Source organism: Conger conger, chromosome 19, assembly GCF_963514075.1.
Source record: "Conger conger chromosome 19, fConCon1.1, whole genome shotgun sequence".
Taxonomy (NCBI): domain Eukaryota; kingdom Metazoa; phylum Chordata; class Actinopteri; order Anguilliformes; family Congridae; genus Conger; species Conger conger.
In genome coordinates this window covers 19,986,843-20,001,842 of record NC_083778.1, presented here as the reverse complement: position 1 = coordinate 20,001,842, position 15,000 = coordinate 19,986,843, and the positions used below count along the sequence as shown (strand labels likewise).

The following is a 15,000-nucleotide window of genomic DNA, read 5'->3' as shown; positions in this document are numbered from 1 at the left end:
CAAAACCCAGACCTTACAGACAGCACATAACCCACACCCAAAACCCAGACCTTACAGACAGCACATAGCCCACACCCAAAACCCAGACCTTACAGACAGCACATAACCCACACCCAAAACCCAGACCTTACAGACAGCACATAGCCCACACCCAAAACCCAGACCTTACAGACAGCACATAGCCCACACCCAAAACCAAGACCTTACAGACAGCACATAGCCCACACCCAAAACCCAGACCTTACAGACAGCACATAACCCACACCCAAAACCCAGACCTTACAGACAGCACATAGCCCACACCCAAAACCCAGACCTTACAGACAGCACATAGCCCACACCCAAAACCCAGACCTTACAGACAGCACATAGCCCACACCCAAAACCCAGACCTTACAGACAGCACATAACCCACACCCAAAACCCAGACCTTACAGACAGCACATAGCCCACACCCAAAACCCAGACCTTACAGACAGCACATAGCCCACACCCAAAACCCAGACCTTACAGACAGCACATAGCCCACACCCAAAACCCAGACCTTACAGACAGCACATAACCCACACCCAAAACCCAGACCTTACAGACAGCACATAGCCCACACCCAAAACCCAGACCTTACAGACAGCACATAGCCCACACCCAAAACCCAGACCTTACAGACAGCACATAGCCCACACCCAAAACCCAGACCTTACAGACAGCACATAACCCACACCCAAAACCGGACACCAGGGATTGAGCCACAGGCCACCTGCTGTGTCTCCCCTGAAAGTCAAATGGTAAATGGTTGGCATTTATATAGCGCCTTCATCCAAAGTGCTGTACAATTGATGCTTCTCATTCACCCATTCATACACACACTCACACACTCACACACCAACGGCGATTGGCTGCCATGCAAGGCGCCGACCAGCTTGTCAGGAGCATTTGGGGGTTGGGTGTCTTGCTCAGGGACACTTCGACACAGCCCGGGCGGGGGATCGAACCGGCAACCCTCCGACTGCCAGACGACTGCTCTTACTGCCTGAGCCATGTTGCCATGTCGCCCCCTCAACATTTACCACTGATTCCTCCAATTGCATGAAGTGTGCACTGTGAAACACGCGCACACACTGTTTTGAAACCGCATACTAGCATATTAGTATACTACTCGTACAACATTTTAGGCTGATTTTCATTTAAATGTTGTGTGGGTAGTACGCCAGGTATCACAGTTGAGCTCTGATGGCGGATGACGCGATGTTGGCATCTGCTTTACGGATCTCTGCTGAGGCAGGGGCTGACGATAATCTCATTTCCCACTGGCCCCAAATCCCAGAGAGGAAAGTGCAGGTATTAATGAGATTCCTGTTTGTGTCCAGTGGGTATACAGCACATGCTGTGAGCTAAAGCCTTCCCCGAGTGTGCCGGACGTGTACTCATGCATTCCCCCTCCTGTCCACTAGGGGAGCTCTCACTGGAGGAGTTTGTGGAAGGCTCGCGAAACGACCAGGAGTTCATGGACGTGATGATGAACAGTCTGGACCTGTCTCACATCGTGACCATGATCCACAACCGGAGACACAGCGTTTAAACTACAAACACACACACAGATAAACACACACACAGACACACTCACACACAGACACGCACTAGACTACAGGCTGCCCTACATTAGAATGGGCAGGACCACTCTGTAGAGGCATAGCCACAGTTATACTGCACCTTCTACTGTGTAGGAGGACAAAGGACAATTTTAAAAAAACGACATTCTGCTTTTGTATGTACAATAAAAATACAGTGCTGAAATTGGTAGTCGTCTGTGATGTTATCTCCTGCACTGCCCTTGACTCATTTCTACAAACACAAACGGAAATGTGCCCACATCTGTAGACTGTGAAAAGACTGGCTCATTGAAATTAAACGTGGAGCGCAACAGGTGATCTGACACGAGCCCGGGAGGTTGTCACCGCTAATTTGATCGGGGCTGCAAAAATGATCCGGGTGACGTACTTAAAGTTCGACAGCAGCTGTCGTCCCCATTGTGACGTATTTGAGATCATAAAACCGGGTCCTCGAGGCGATAACTGCTGGTTTTTCCACCCTCGCTTTACCGTGGGAGGCAGACGTGAGGACAGTCTGGCCAATCAATAGCATGATTAGGTTAGAGCCGCCATTCGCCTGTGTGTGAGTGTCGGAGACACACCGGTACAGTGACTAAACCCCGTCTTAGAGCAGTAGGCCAATGCAAATAGCCTACAGCGCATTTTCCCCCTCAGTCACAATCACATCACGACAGAGAAAAATCACACCAATTAATCACACCAGGAGTAATCTACCTTTGCACATGTGCCTACAGAAAGAAAACCCTGCTTGGCGATGATGTATAGCCTACTCTGTGTCAAGAGCAATGGCTGGGGCATGGCCAAAAATTAAATAAAAAAATCAATAAATTACATTTTTCGATACAGGGAGGGACACACATAACACCCACGCACAGCTCACACTGTCAGTCTGGGGGGGATTTCGCGTTGCTGGAGCATCGCCGCCCGTGGGGATTTGGGCTCACGAATCCTCAATCATACTCTCTGAGAGGAAGGGGAAAGGTGCAGACGTGTTTGGATGCCGCGCAAATACACAGGCCTATCTGTCACTCCAGTGAGTCAGGGGCGGCGCTGAATTTTTGGGCGCGGGCGGCGCTTCTCTCTGAGCGTTATCTCCTTGACAACGACAGGCTGTCCCTTAATGTCCCCGCTCATTTGCCAAAACAAATTAAAATTTAAAAAAATGAATCCAAACGCTGTATGAACCGCAGCCGACTGCAAGTGAGAAATACACAGTGAAATGTTGAGTGTTGTCAATTCAACTCAAAACCAGTGGGGGCCATATTCGCTCGACAGTGAGTCAATATCGCACTGAATATTTTACACGCGGCAAGTATGAATACAAGCACGGTCGATATTAAAAACCGAAAGATGACAATTAACCAGCTACACTGCTCAGGGCGGTGATGATGATGATGATGATGATGATGATAAGGAAGCCACCTGTCGCAGACGGTCATTTTATTCGAGCTTGACGTCACGCTGTCACTCATAGAGCAGGACGCGTCCGTGTAAACGAAGCGATCGAAAGGGCGAGCGGAACGCGACACGCGACACTGGCCGCTGAGGTTGGACGGGGCGGCATCGCCGGGTGAAGTTGGCATTCCCGGACGCGCCTGGCGCGAGCGTCTGTCTGCTGTCATCGGTGACGCTGTGCACTGGCACGGGCTGTGCCGTCCACCCGACAGCGCGACAAAACAGTCTTCGGGGCAGACGCGTCCAACTACGGAGGAACGGCGATGCAAATGTCCGCATGTTGAGCGAAATTAAGCGTTTTTCGTGCACCGGGGTGTGGGGAAAAACGACGAAAGGATAGCTTATGAAATATTCAAAGCGCAGACTGCCGTTCCCCCCCCCCCCCCCTCCCTCATCTTTGATTCGACACGCAAAGGGGGACTATAGAGAATGCCATGAGACGCTGCTACGACCGAAATAGGGTTGGATTGTCCTGAACATTGCCTCGGTGTCTTCTGATGGGAAAATACAGAAAAACCAGCACACAGATCTGAACAGAATAGCTACCGACCGCGGACGCAATCAGACACAAACCGGCGTCATCACTTTCCTCCGATCACGCCTTTCGGTCTTTTCGAGATGATCCCTGCCAAATTAAGCTGAAGGTTGTTCATAAAATATCTCCGTAGCACACATGGGACAGCGTTTGATCTTAAGGTAGACATTGGTACTGCTTTTTTTTATTATTAATCTCCTGCGCAATTCAGCTCCCAGAGTCCAATGTCATTTCGACACCACGGGAGCTAACGTATTACGCAAGGACGAAAGCAGGCGCTTCGCGGATGTGTTTGCAGCGGTGATGCATAAGACGAACCTCTGCACGGAGAGGTTTAGGGTCGGACACACGGGGACGTGAGCTTCCCCAGAGACACCAGCGGACGGATTCAGACCCGTTGGCAGGACAGACGATTGGACATTGTCGCGGATTTTGCAAGCCTATCCCAACAAGTGATGCTTGGAGACGGTATGACCAATTTAGCGAGCGCATTTGAAAGCGCTGTTGTATTATGGACACACGTAAACTGCCCTGCCTCCGCGGATTGAATAACGGTAAACAAACACGCCCAACATTGATCTGCCGTCATATGCCAGCTACCGCGGCGGTTTAAGGGGCTACTGGAGGTCATCCCTCAAAGAAATCACAACAAAGCCATTAGCGCGACGAGTGGACATCTTGAGGCGATGTTGCCGGCCGCCGACGCTGCGAAGATCTACCAGACCAACTACGTCAGGAACTCCCGGGCGATCGGCGTACTGTGGGCGATATTCACCATCCTCTTCGCCATCGTCAACGTGGTGTGCTTCAGCCAGCCGTACTGGATCGGCGATGGCGTGGACACGCCGCAGGCCGGCTACTTCGGCCTCTTCCACTACTGCGTGGGGAACGGGGTGTCGCGCGACCTGACGTGCCAGGGCAGCTTCACCGAGTTCGGCTCCATCCCGTCGCGCGCGTTCAAGGCCGCGTCCTTCTTCATCGGCATGGCCATGATGCTGGTGATCACCTGCATCGGCTGCTTCGCCCTCTTCTTCTTCTGCAGCACGGCCACCGTGTACAAGATCTGCGGCTGGATGCAGCTGGCCTCCGGTAAGCGACACTTGCCGTACAGCTTACATCGCCCTGATGTTGCGGGAGCGTTGCTGAATTATATGTCGCTGGATGCATTAAAGTTACCCGAGCGCAACCAGTACATAGCCTTTATCCTTGTGTCTGGGGGCTTTCTCAAGGGCTTTTTAGTCGATGTATTGTTACGCGAATGCTGTTAAATGCAAGTCATATAGCGGAAAATAATATTCCGAGTGAGGGACTACAACGTTCAAATTGTGTAGACTACAACCAACTCAGGTAAAATACTAATTTCTGGTTCTTGGGCTATTTTCAACACGTCAGGGGATGATAGCACTAGTGACCAGCTTCCTGCATGTCCCCGGAACGCTATCTTTACCACACAGGGAATAGCACAGGCTAACGGAGAAACAGCCCGAGTGTGGAATGTTCTCCTCCAACGGTATCCCACAGCCAAAGGGCAATCACCCCCAAAGTCCTGGAAACGCGTTCGGGCACGTAATTATACGTTTAATACTCGAAGAACAGCCTCACACACAATTGCTCAAAAATTATTTGGCTGGTATCCATGGAGACTGAAGCAGATCAATACCGATTCAATAACACAACAAAGTGAAATGGATCCTGTGGCCTTCCGTTGCCAAAACCACATCCACATCCAAACAGGAAACCTTTCTGAGTAATGTAACAGTGCTCCACAAGTGCCGTTAGAAAAGAGGACTGGAAACAGGGCCCATTACTGATCCATTTGATGCTATTGCTTTCTGGCTCACTGGCTCCAACATTACATAATTTATATGATGAATATATAATTTGTTATGTACCCAAAGTGACTTCCAGTTGAGTAGACTAAGCAGGGGACAGCCCCCCCCGGAGAAATGCAGGGTCTTGCCCAAGGGCACAACAGCTGTACGGATGTTACCATGGCGACACCGGGGGCTTGAACCGGCAACCTTCCGGGTCCCAGTCACGCACCTTGGTCACGAGGCCACAGGCTGTGATGAGATGCGTTCACATTCTGTGTCTGAGGGGGCGGGGCTCTTGCGGTGTTGATTGGCAGCAGCTGGACGTGGGGGGGTGGGGGGGGTTCGGGTGTTTAAGATGGCAGCCGTCACCCGGGCAGAGCGCTGCTGCATTTAATAACATCACAGCAGCTGCAAGAGCTCAGCATTAGCCCAGCAGTATCTCTCTCTCTCCCTCTCTCTCCCTCTCTCTCTCTCTCCCTCTCTCTCCCTCTCCCTCCCTCGTGTTGCTATAAGATTATAGGAAGAGAAAACACTCGACCGACCCCTGCCTCCCTTTAATCGCGATCGACAAATAAATGAAATAAATGACAAACATCTGTCACTCCCTCCACAACCCCCATCTTCTCTGCGTTCTGCCTTTTTCTCGATCTTTCATCCTCCCCTCCCTCCCTCCTCTCTGCAGAAACAGTAGGAGGTCTCTGCTTGCCTGCAACCCTCTATAGCAACACATGCACACACACACACACACACACACACACAGATGTCTTTGCGCTGTCAACCAACACGGCACAGCAATTATCACTAATTCATAACCGTAAAAAAAAAAAAACTTTCAGCACTTGCAGTCAGTGATAATTATTCTATTCTCATGCTTGTGTTGCCATTTTTAAATTCTAAGCTGTCAAAATATGGATGTTTCTTCCCCAGGTTAACACAGCGGTTCCGCCATCTTGCAGCAACAGAGGGTGGTTAAAACTGATATCTGTCACCACAATCGCAAATGAAACCAGTGAACCCAGAGATGTGACCGTAACAGAATCGATGGCAAAAGGCCTCTAGATTGAGTGTTTGAAGTCAAAATTCAGTGCTCCAGAACTCTTAGATCTTTTGATTGTCAGTAGTGATTGTGACATCAGCATTGGAATGTCCAGTTAAGGATGTCGGTAACTGAAGTTAAGAATGATCAGTGAAGAACATTCTAAATCGCACAGTTGTGACCTCACAGCTAAGAGGGATAAAGTGGGACGGAGATGAGGCCAGTGGATTTAATGAGTGATCGGACAGTGGGGAGGGGGTGGTGGTGTTTCCCCGGGGCTGGGAAAAACTGTGCTGTTTGTGTATAAGTGGCAGGCAGCTCTCTGCTCATTACTGCCTGAATGCCGTCTCCAGGGACCCAGGTCACCCATTACTGGGTCTACATGAAACACCCAGTTAGTATCTTAGTGAGTTACTGACCCCGGGGTCTGCATGAGGGCCCACTAATGAGACACAGGCTGTCTGCTTCCTCAGCTGACAGAGTGTGTGTGTGTGTGTGTGTGTGTGTGTGCGCAGAGGTGGGAAGTCCAGCGGTCAGAGAACAAACCCAGGTGATTAAAAACAAAATACAGGGGAGGACTTCCACTTTCTGAACCTGGATTACCCCCCTTTGTGTGTGTGTGTGTGTGTGTGTGTGTGTGTGTGTGAGAGAGGGTCTACACTGGTATTGGCTTGCCTGATGGTCTTGCTGTTGATTGCGCATCCTTCCTGTCAAGGTCGGCCATGATGAAGGCCTGTCTGTGTCTCATTCACACATTCAGCATGCGACACGTTTAGCCTGGAGCCTCGTGCTCAAGGTGCTTGGCTGGGACCCGGGAGCCATAGTCAGATCCGCACAGCCGTTGGGCCCTTGAGCAAGGCCCCTGAGCAAGGCCCCGAACCCCGTATGGCTCCAGGGGAGGATAGGATTGTACCCTGCGTAGTCTAATCAACTTCGGATAGAAGGGATAAAGTGTGTCCCACTTGTTTCTGAACCGCAGACGGAATCCTGGGCCGCTCTCGGGTTGATTAACGTTTCAGCACCACCGGAGCGGACAGCCCCCCCGATTTGTGTTAATCCCGGCCAATCCGTCAGCGATCGCTGGCTGTAATGCAACAGACACATCAAACCTGTCAAAATGTACTTTTGCAGCTTTGCAACATCAAGAGCATTGAGTGTCAGCATTATCAGAGTCAATTAACAGGGTGAAATAAAAATCTCTCCCTCTCTCTCTCCCCCTCCCTCTCTCTCTCTGTCACCCTCCCTCTCCCCCTCTCTCTGTCTCTCTCTCCCTCTTTCTCTCTCTCCCCCTCTCCCTCTCTCTCTCCCCCCCTCTCCCTCTCTCCCTCTCCCTCTCTTTCTCTCTCCCCCTCTTTCTCTCTCTCCCTCTCTCCCTCTCCCCCTTCCTCAGGAGCGTGTCTGGTGCTGGGCTGCATGATCTTCCCGGACGGCTGGGACTCTGATGAGGTGCGGAGGATGTGTGGGGAGCGCACGGATAAGTACAGCCTGGGCGCGTGCTCCGTGCGCTGGGCCTACATCCTGGCCATCATGGGCGTGCTGGACGCCCTCATCCTGTCCTTCCTGGCCTTCGTGCTGGGCAACCGCCAGGACGGCCTGATGACCCAGCAGCTGCTGGCCGACTGCAAGGGTGCGTCTCCCCCCCCGAACCCCCCAGGGTAACCCCCCTCACCCCCAGCGGGTCCACTGCTGGGCGGGGAAACTATGCGACATAAACCTAAAATACTAAAAATAGTATTTTCTCTCTTTTAACATTTTACTAAGGACAACGGGACCTTTAATAATTTAACTTACGTGACACGAACCACCAGTTTAGCAAATTCAATGGTCTTTTCCCCTTTCAACATTTAACTAATGTCTATGTTAATTGGTACACACCTGTACTATTGTTTTACATTTTTGTACAAAAATCGAAGTGCAGTGATTTAATGGAGAGAAAGTGAGCGTGCTGCCGATAGTGCGTGTAAATTTGGAGCAGAGAAACGTGGTTTATTTTAATGGACGTGTCCTGTTAGCTGCGGCCCGGGGCTAATGACCAGGTTTGGATTACTAATGGACATTTACACATCCCGCCATCAAACTGCCACGATGAATCACAGCGCCAATAAAACAGCACTCCGTCAGCGCGAGAGCCTGGATTCCACGCTCCAGGGTACCCACAGCTGCTGCTCCACTGCCATCTGCTGGTTGTTGCCAGTATTGCAGCCATTTTTTAAAATATCTCTCTAACTGGTGTATTGGTTAACTTGAGCCGAAATCATTTAAAAAGAGTAGTCTCTCATCCTGCCTCTTTCTCTCTCTTGTTACAGACAGTGGAAACGCCTAATCCAGGTGGGTATGCCGCACGAAAAACGTTCAAACGAGCCAAACGACTGCATGAAATGGCACCACTATGCCCCCTGGTGGCAGACCGAAAGAATGCAAGGTTAACAATCCAAGGGCATGCATCATTGCAGCACTGGAGCAGCGTTAGTGTTTGTTTCTTCAAGTGCTTGGTTAAAAAGTAAGGATGTCTTCAATTTTAATAATAATAATATAATAATAATAATAATAATAATAATAATAATAATAATAATAATAATAACAATAACAATAACAAAACAAAACCAAAAAATATAATAATAACAATAATTTTGACTGACGCTTTTATCCAAAGCAACTTCCAGTTGCTGAGACTAGGCAGGGGACAATCCTCCCCTGGAGCAATGCAGGGTTAAGGGCCTTGCTCAAGGGCCCAACAGCTGTGTGGATCTTAATGTGGCTGCACCGGGGCTTGAACCACCAACCTTTTGGGTCCCAGTCGTGTACCTTAACCACTAGGCTACAGGCCGCCCCCTTTTCTTGTGAATACACGGGGCAGACAACCGTCTTACCTGAACTCCAGTGCACTCACACAGACATGACGAGAAACGCTGTCCAATGTCTCTCTGTCCCGCAGGACGTCGTGATATTTGTGGCCGCCAGTAGGGGGCAGTGTTGCATGGTTCAGAGGATGGCCGTCCCAGCGATGGAAAAAGAGAAGAGGAGCGAGAGAAGAGGAGGAAGAGGAGGAAGAGAGGAGCAGTGACTTCAGCAGAGGCCCACAGAACTCTCTCAACCAAATGTAAAGAGACCCCATTATCTTCAGAACCTTCTCAGCAGCCATTACCTCATATACACACACACACACACACACACACACACACACACACACACACAGGTAACCTTTTATCAAATAAAACCCAGACGGGGAAAAAAAAACAAAAAAAAGAAAAAAAAATTTAGCCACAGGCATATCTATAACTTGTATTTCTGAAAACTCACCTGCGGTCTAATAGTTAGTCAAGCACAAAATGTGTATTTCCTTTATAAAGCCAGAGTGTGTTCATGCGTTTGAATCAGCCCCAGTGTGGCAGTATTTTAGGAGGGGCGGAAGGGGGGGTTGACTGAGCCTCTGAATTAATTGCACCAGTGTTCGCCCCAGCAGGGCTCATTCTGGTCTAGCAGAAGACCACAGCGCCCCCTTTAGGCTGGGCTGTGTACCTGCAGGCATGACACCAGGCAGCCTGGGGGCTCAAAAGCAGGAGAACATCGGTGTAAAACTATCCCTGCGATCGCTGAACAACCACAGCATCATTCTGCATCTGTACAAGTCCGTGATAGTTTCGCATATTCTAAGAATCTACTTTGTATACGCAGACGTAAAAAAAAAAGACATCCGATTCATGCATTGTTGTGTAAATAGTTCGTGAAAAGTATTTGGCCAAAATGCACCATTTGCCCCCCCCCCCCCCGAGTTAGTTTGAAAACTCTAACACACAATCTAGCGGACAGATTACGCAACATACCACACAACATGTCAATCTGTCCCACACATTGTAATACACTATTAAAAAAAAGCAGTAACAATGTTGATTAGCTATGTTGAACGTGTTCATAATTTCTCATCTTAATAAACCTTAACGCTAATGTGATACAGGGTATTGTAAATATATAGATTTTATTTTTTATTTACTTGTGCGATTATTGTATATCCAGCTAATGCTGTTGTGCATTTCTGTGGTTCCTGTCAGGGCTGGTGTGGGTGCAGGTCTCTGTGTTAGCCCATGTTCAGCACCGACAAAATGTAGAAAAATGTTTATTTGAACAGAAACGGACTGACGTAGCATGGTTTGCTGCTATGGCGTCTGAGAAGGCCACTCTGTACGTTCTCCAGGATTCAGGCCTCCGTCAGTACTGAATCGGGCTACACCCCCCGACACAGCCACCTAACGGGAGAGAAGATCCCTCCAAAACCTGTCGTAAAACGCTGCACACCTTTAGGGGGAAACCTGTCGTTCAACACAGAGACTGCAGCACGACGGAGCGTGCCCGATTCTACTGATGGGGGTCCGGATTGGTACCGATGGTTCATTAGCATCAGGTTGGGCTGAAACAGAAACCTGCATCCAGCCCTGTGCAGGAGGATCGTTTTAGAGACCCAGCACACGCTAAATTTAGGAGGATCTCATGCACATCCGTGAACAACGTGGGGGGGGGGGGGGGGGGGGTGGCAGCTAGTGACACAAACACACATCCGGTCTTGCGTGTGCGTGTGTGTGTGTGTGTGTGTGTGCGCGGAGCAAGCACATGCTTTTCCGAGGGCTGTCTCCATGGAAACGCAGGCGTAGAGCCCTGGTGGATGCGCTGTTGTCATGGAACAGGAAGGGCCGCGGGCTATGCTGACGCAGCAGAACACAGGGACCCGACACAGGTGTGGCCAGCGCAGGGCTCTGCACCTGAGTAGATTAGAGACAGTGACGCCCACAGGGCAGCAGGAAGTGCATTCTCTTTGGTAAATAAAAACACGTATTTGTGTGTATGCTTGTGTGCTAGGGGGAAGAATCTGATACACGGAGCATAGGGGGGAAAGGGGGCTTTTTGAGCATGAATATAGGCACCATTGGGGGGAGGGGGGAGGATCTTCAGATCAATTGGCGAAACAGAAAACCAAAACGCTGGCGCCCCTGGTTCTGCACAGCAGCCAGTCAGAGGGGCGAGTCTGCCCCACTACATCTCAGCCCCCATGACACCCACCTGCTCCACTGAGCCCTGGTCCTGCAGAGCTGCAGGCTCTGCCGGTTTCAGTTACCACCTTAAAATCAGCACCCTGTTGAGACGCAGGTAACCAGTTGAGGGGAGTTCACCGTGTAATCAACCGCTCTGATGGATTAATTAAGTGCACAGTAACAATGGAAGCCAGCACACCCTGCAGCACCAGGGCTGGGCTGATGGTGGGGGTGGGTTATCACATCTGTATGTACATCACTGTAAATATCCAATACATATTCTACTATTATTATTATTGTAAATAAAACTGAAAGTAAATAAAGGTTTCCATCATATGACCCGATTGTTGAGTGCTCTTCTATTAAGGTCACTGAAGGCCGCAGTGTTGGCGTTCTATTCAAAAACAGCAGACAATATCCAAATATACAGTGGGCTTCAGAATTATTGGCACCCTGGGGCCGCCTGCGAAATAGCTCTTTGATGAAGAGGAGGAGGAGGATGATGATCCAGGCACTCCATCCTGGAGACGACATGTTCAGGCTCACTGAAAACAGCAGTGTGGGAGAAACCTGACATCATTTTAATCAGCAACCAGAGTGTCACCCAGTGTGGTGCAAGTCTCTCACACACACACACACACACTCATATATATATATTCTCTCGCACTCGGACACACACACACACACACACACACACACACACACACACACACACACACACACACACACACACACACACACACACACACACACACACACACACACACACACACACACACACACACACACTTTCTCTCTCTCACACGCACACACTCTCACAGAAAGAAAAGAATAAGCCAGAGGACAGAATAGAGTGGTGCTCCCGTCACAGAAACACTGAGCTCTGCGTAGAATTCTCATATTTATAAAACGGGCTGGGGGGCCATGTACAGGCATAGAAAAGGCAGGAACTCACTATTTACAGCCAGGAACTCACTTTACATCCATTTACACTTTCTACAAATAACCCTCCACTCCAAAAATAAACCCGCTGAGTCAGGCTTCCCGAAAGGCAAGCAGATATCAACTCACTCTCCTGTCCATTCTCTACCACACACTCACACACTCACACACTCACACACTCACACACTCACACACTCACACACCAACAGAACAGGAGGCCCTGATGCAAACTCCCAGGATATTATTTTTTTCGCTCCAAATCTCTGCAGCGATGCAGATATAGTTACAGATCGGAATAACAAAAATAATAATTCTGTAATTTCTTTGTACAAAATACTTCCCTTCCCCCCTCCCCCCGCCTTTTGCTAAAATGAACCACTAAATAAACAAATAAATGCATTTAAAAAAACATCAGAGGAAAGAAAAAGACGATGGAATGTACAGCCATCCGGAGGAACGAGGACTCGAACAGACAGGTAAACAAACAAACAGAGCTTTCAGCCACAGGTGGGGAAACTAAGAAAAGAAACAGTGAAAATAGTCTTCAGTTCCGACAGTGCCAGAGAGTTGGGCGAAAAGCACCGTATAACATCCGTGTTTTCACAGAAAGTCTCTTTACAAGACTGTGTCTCTCTCCTCCTCTTCAGTCTTTTAAAAAGCCCGGCCGTTTTCGGAGTCCGGTTTCTGCCCCCGGTGTGCACGGCGAGTGCTACTTCCTGTGGGCGGAGCCAGAGCCACCCAGGCAGCCAGTGGTGTGGCAGGGGGCGGGGCCCGGGGCTCACCGAGAGCCTGTGGGCAGCGGAGGGGGCGTGGCCGGGGGCTGGGTGGGCGGGGTCTGTCGGAAAGGGGGGCGGGTGCCGCCATGGGGGCGGGGCCTGCTTCAGAGACAAGAAGTGGACGGTGCTGGGCTTCTCTGGGCCCCGAGGGGGAGGGGGTAACAGGAGACACCCCCACACAGGCTGGTACCCTGGGACAGGCCACAGCGGGGGGGGGGGGTCTGGGACAGGGGCGAGAGGGCAGGGAGGGGCTGGGGGCCCGGGGGGGACGCAGCGGGGGCCACACTGTGCTTTACTGGGGGCCGGTGGGGCCTGCTGGACACAGGGTGACACACAGGGGGCGCTGTCCTCTTCCAACACGGGGCCGGGCACAGGAGAACAGGGCTGAGAGAGGGAGAGAGTGAGGTGAGATTTAGTTTCTCATACCAAAGTGTTTGATTTTGGAGAGAGGGCCACCTGAAGGGTGAACAGAGCACTGCACTCCTGCACTTCAGTCTGACTGCCTCTGCTCTGTCTCACAGAAACACACTCTTGCCGTGTCTGATCGATCTGTAACACACACTCGTATGTATGTCAATATGCATGTTAACATGTGCGCGTATGTTATGATGTATGTTGGTGTGCACTTGCATGTTAGTGTGTACGTGCATGTTAATGTCAGGGAAAATTCACAGAACAAAAGATCTCCCTCCTAAAAGCTTGATGAGCAGGCTGGTTCCTCCAAAACTCTCGATGATTTATGCTAAAAGTGTATCAATATATCCATATTAAAGTATGATATGTACCCTGTATAGTTTCAAACTGATTAACTGCTAAATTGTGCTAGAATTACACTATGAACCCACATGTAACTGGAGTTGAATAAAGCAGCTGCTGATAAGTTTGTGTTAGAAGTGCATAAGAGACCCATGTGAAATCTGAAGTTGAGTAAAATAATTATTATGCTGCGGAAAGTACCAAAAATGATCTACAGGTCGTAGAAAGTTCTGGCAAACACTATATAGTGAATAGCACCGTGTTTTACATGATTCCCATGTTAATGATTCCAGTTTGTGAGAAGAAACAGCCTACAAAGCAAGATGTATGTAATAAAATCCTTTTTTGTTTCGGAAATCAATAGGGCGATTCGCCACGATGGTTTCAGAACCGAGAAGGTAGCGCTGCCAAGTCAGCTGATGGTTTAGGAGGAGTTAAGATCATAACAGTGTGGGTGATTGGCCAACAATGATGTTTTAACTGTGTATAAAATTGGTGTAAAAATGACAGTCCAGGTCCATGTTGGTCCGGCTTTATGCACTTGTGCTAAATAAAGTCTGATTTTCCTGAAGAGCTTGCTGCCGTGGTGTCTCTTCCCTCGTGAAGATGTTTTTCGACAAATTGGGAGGATTTGGACTCTGTTATTTCCTCGACACGACATTAACATATCGGTGCACGCTAGCGTGTACGTGTGAGAGTGTTACCTGGGGATCAGGAAGCTGTCGATCTCGCCTCCTCTCTCCCCTCCATCTCCCCCGGGGGGCCCTCGGGCTCCGGGGTCGTCTCCATGGCAGCAGGGCCGTCCTCCGCCGCACTGCCCAGCCTGGCCAGAGGAGGCACTGTGACGGGGGAGCTGCAGTCGCTCCCCCGGGCCTCTCTCTGACGCTTCCTGTACTCCAGCAGGGACACCTGGGGGAGAGAACACCTTTACACCTGTATCTGTATATACACCTATATCTGTATACACACCAGTATATAACACCTATACACGCCTTTATATACACCTGTATCTGTACACGCCTTTATATACACCTGTATCTGTACACGCCTTC

The 15,000-nt window shown here is 49.8% G+C and overlaps 3 protein-coding genes across 3 annotated transcripts in view; 2 read left to right on the top strand and 1 right to left on the bottom strand.

The window, feature by feature from the left end:
• Nucleotides 1-1,753, top strand: part of LOC133119261 (guanylyl cyclase-activating protein 1-like) — a 7,300-nt gene extending 5,547 nt beyond the window's left edge. Inside the window, exon 4 of the mRNA XM_061229788.1 lies at nucleotides 1,452-1,753. Coding sequence (XP_061085772.1) covers nucleotides 1,452-1,579 — 128 coding nt within the window. The 3' untranslated portion in view covers nucleotides 1,580-1,753. The remainder of the gene's footprint in view (nucleotides 1-1,451) is intronic.
• Nucleotides 1,754-3,210: 1,457 nt separating this feature from the next.
• LOC133119419 (LHFPL tetraspan subfamily member 3 protein-like) lies at nucleotides 3,211-11,813 on the top strand. The gene is made up of 4 exons (XM_061230011.1): nucleotides 3,211-4,689; nucleotides 7,841-8,077; nucleotides 8,757-8,778; nucleotides 9,386-11,813. The coding sequence occupies exons 1-3, from the start codon at nucleotides 4,287-4,289 to the stop codon at nucleotides 8,771-8,773; spliced, it is 657 nt and encodes a 218-aa protein (XP_061085995.1). The 5' UTR covers nucleotides 3,211-4,286; the 3' UTR covers nucleotides 8,774-8,778; nucleotides 9,386-11,813.
• A 549-nt stretch (nucleotides 11,814-12,362) lies between these two features.
• The window catches only part of LOC133118849 (histone-lysine N-methyltransferase SETD1A-like), a 2,907-nt gene continuing 269 nt past the window's right edge, over nucleotides 12,363-15,000 (bottom strand). The window contains exons 2-3 of the mRNA XM_061229106.1: nucleotides 14,653-14,952; nucleotides 12,363-13,576 (exon numbers count right to left, since the gene is read on the bottom strand). Of these exons, the coding sequence (XP_061085090.1) occupies nucleotides 12,914-13,576; nucleotides 14,653-14,952 (963 nt within the window). The 3' untranslated portion in view covers nucleotides 12,363-12,913. The remainder of the gene's footprint in view (nucleotides 13,577-14,652; nucleotides 14,953-15,000) is intronic.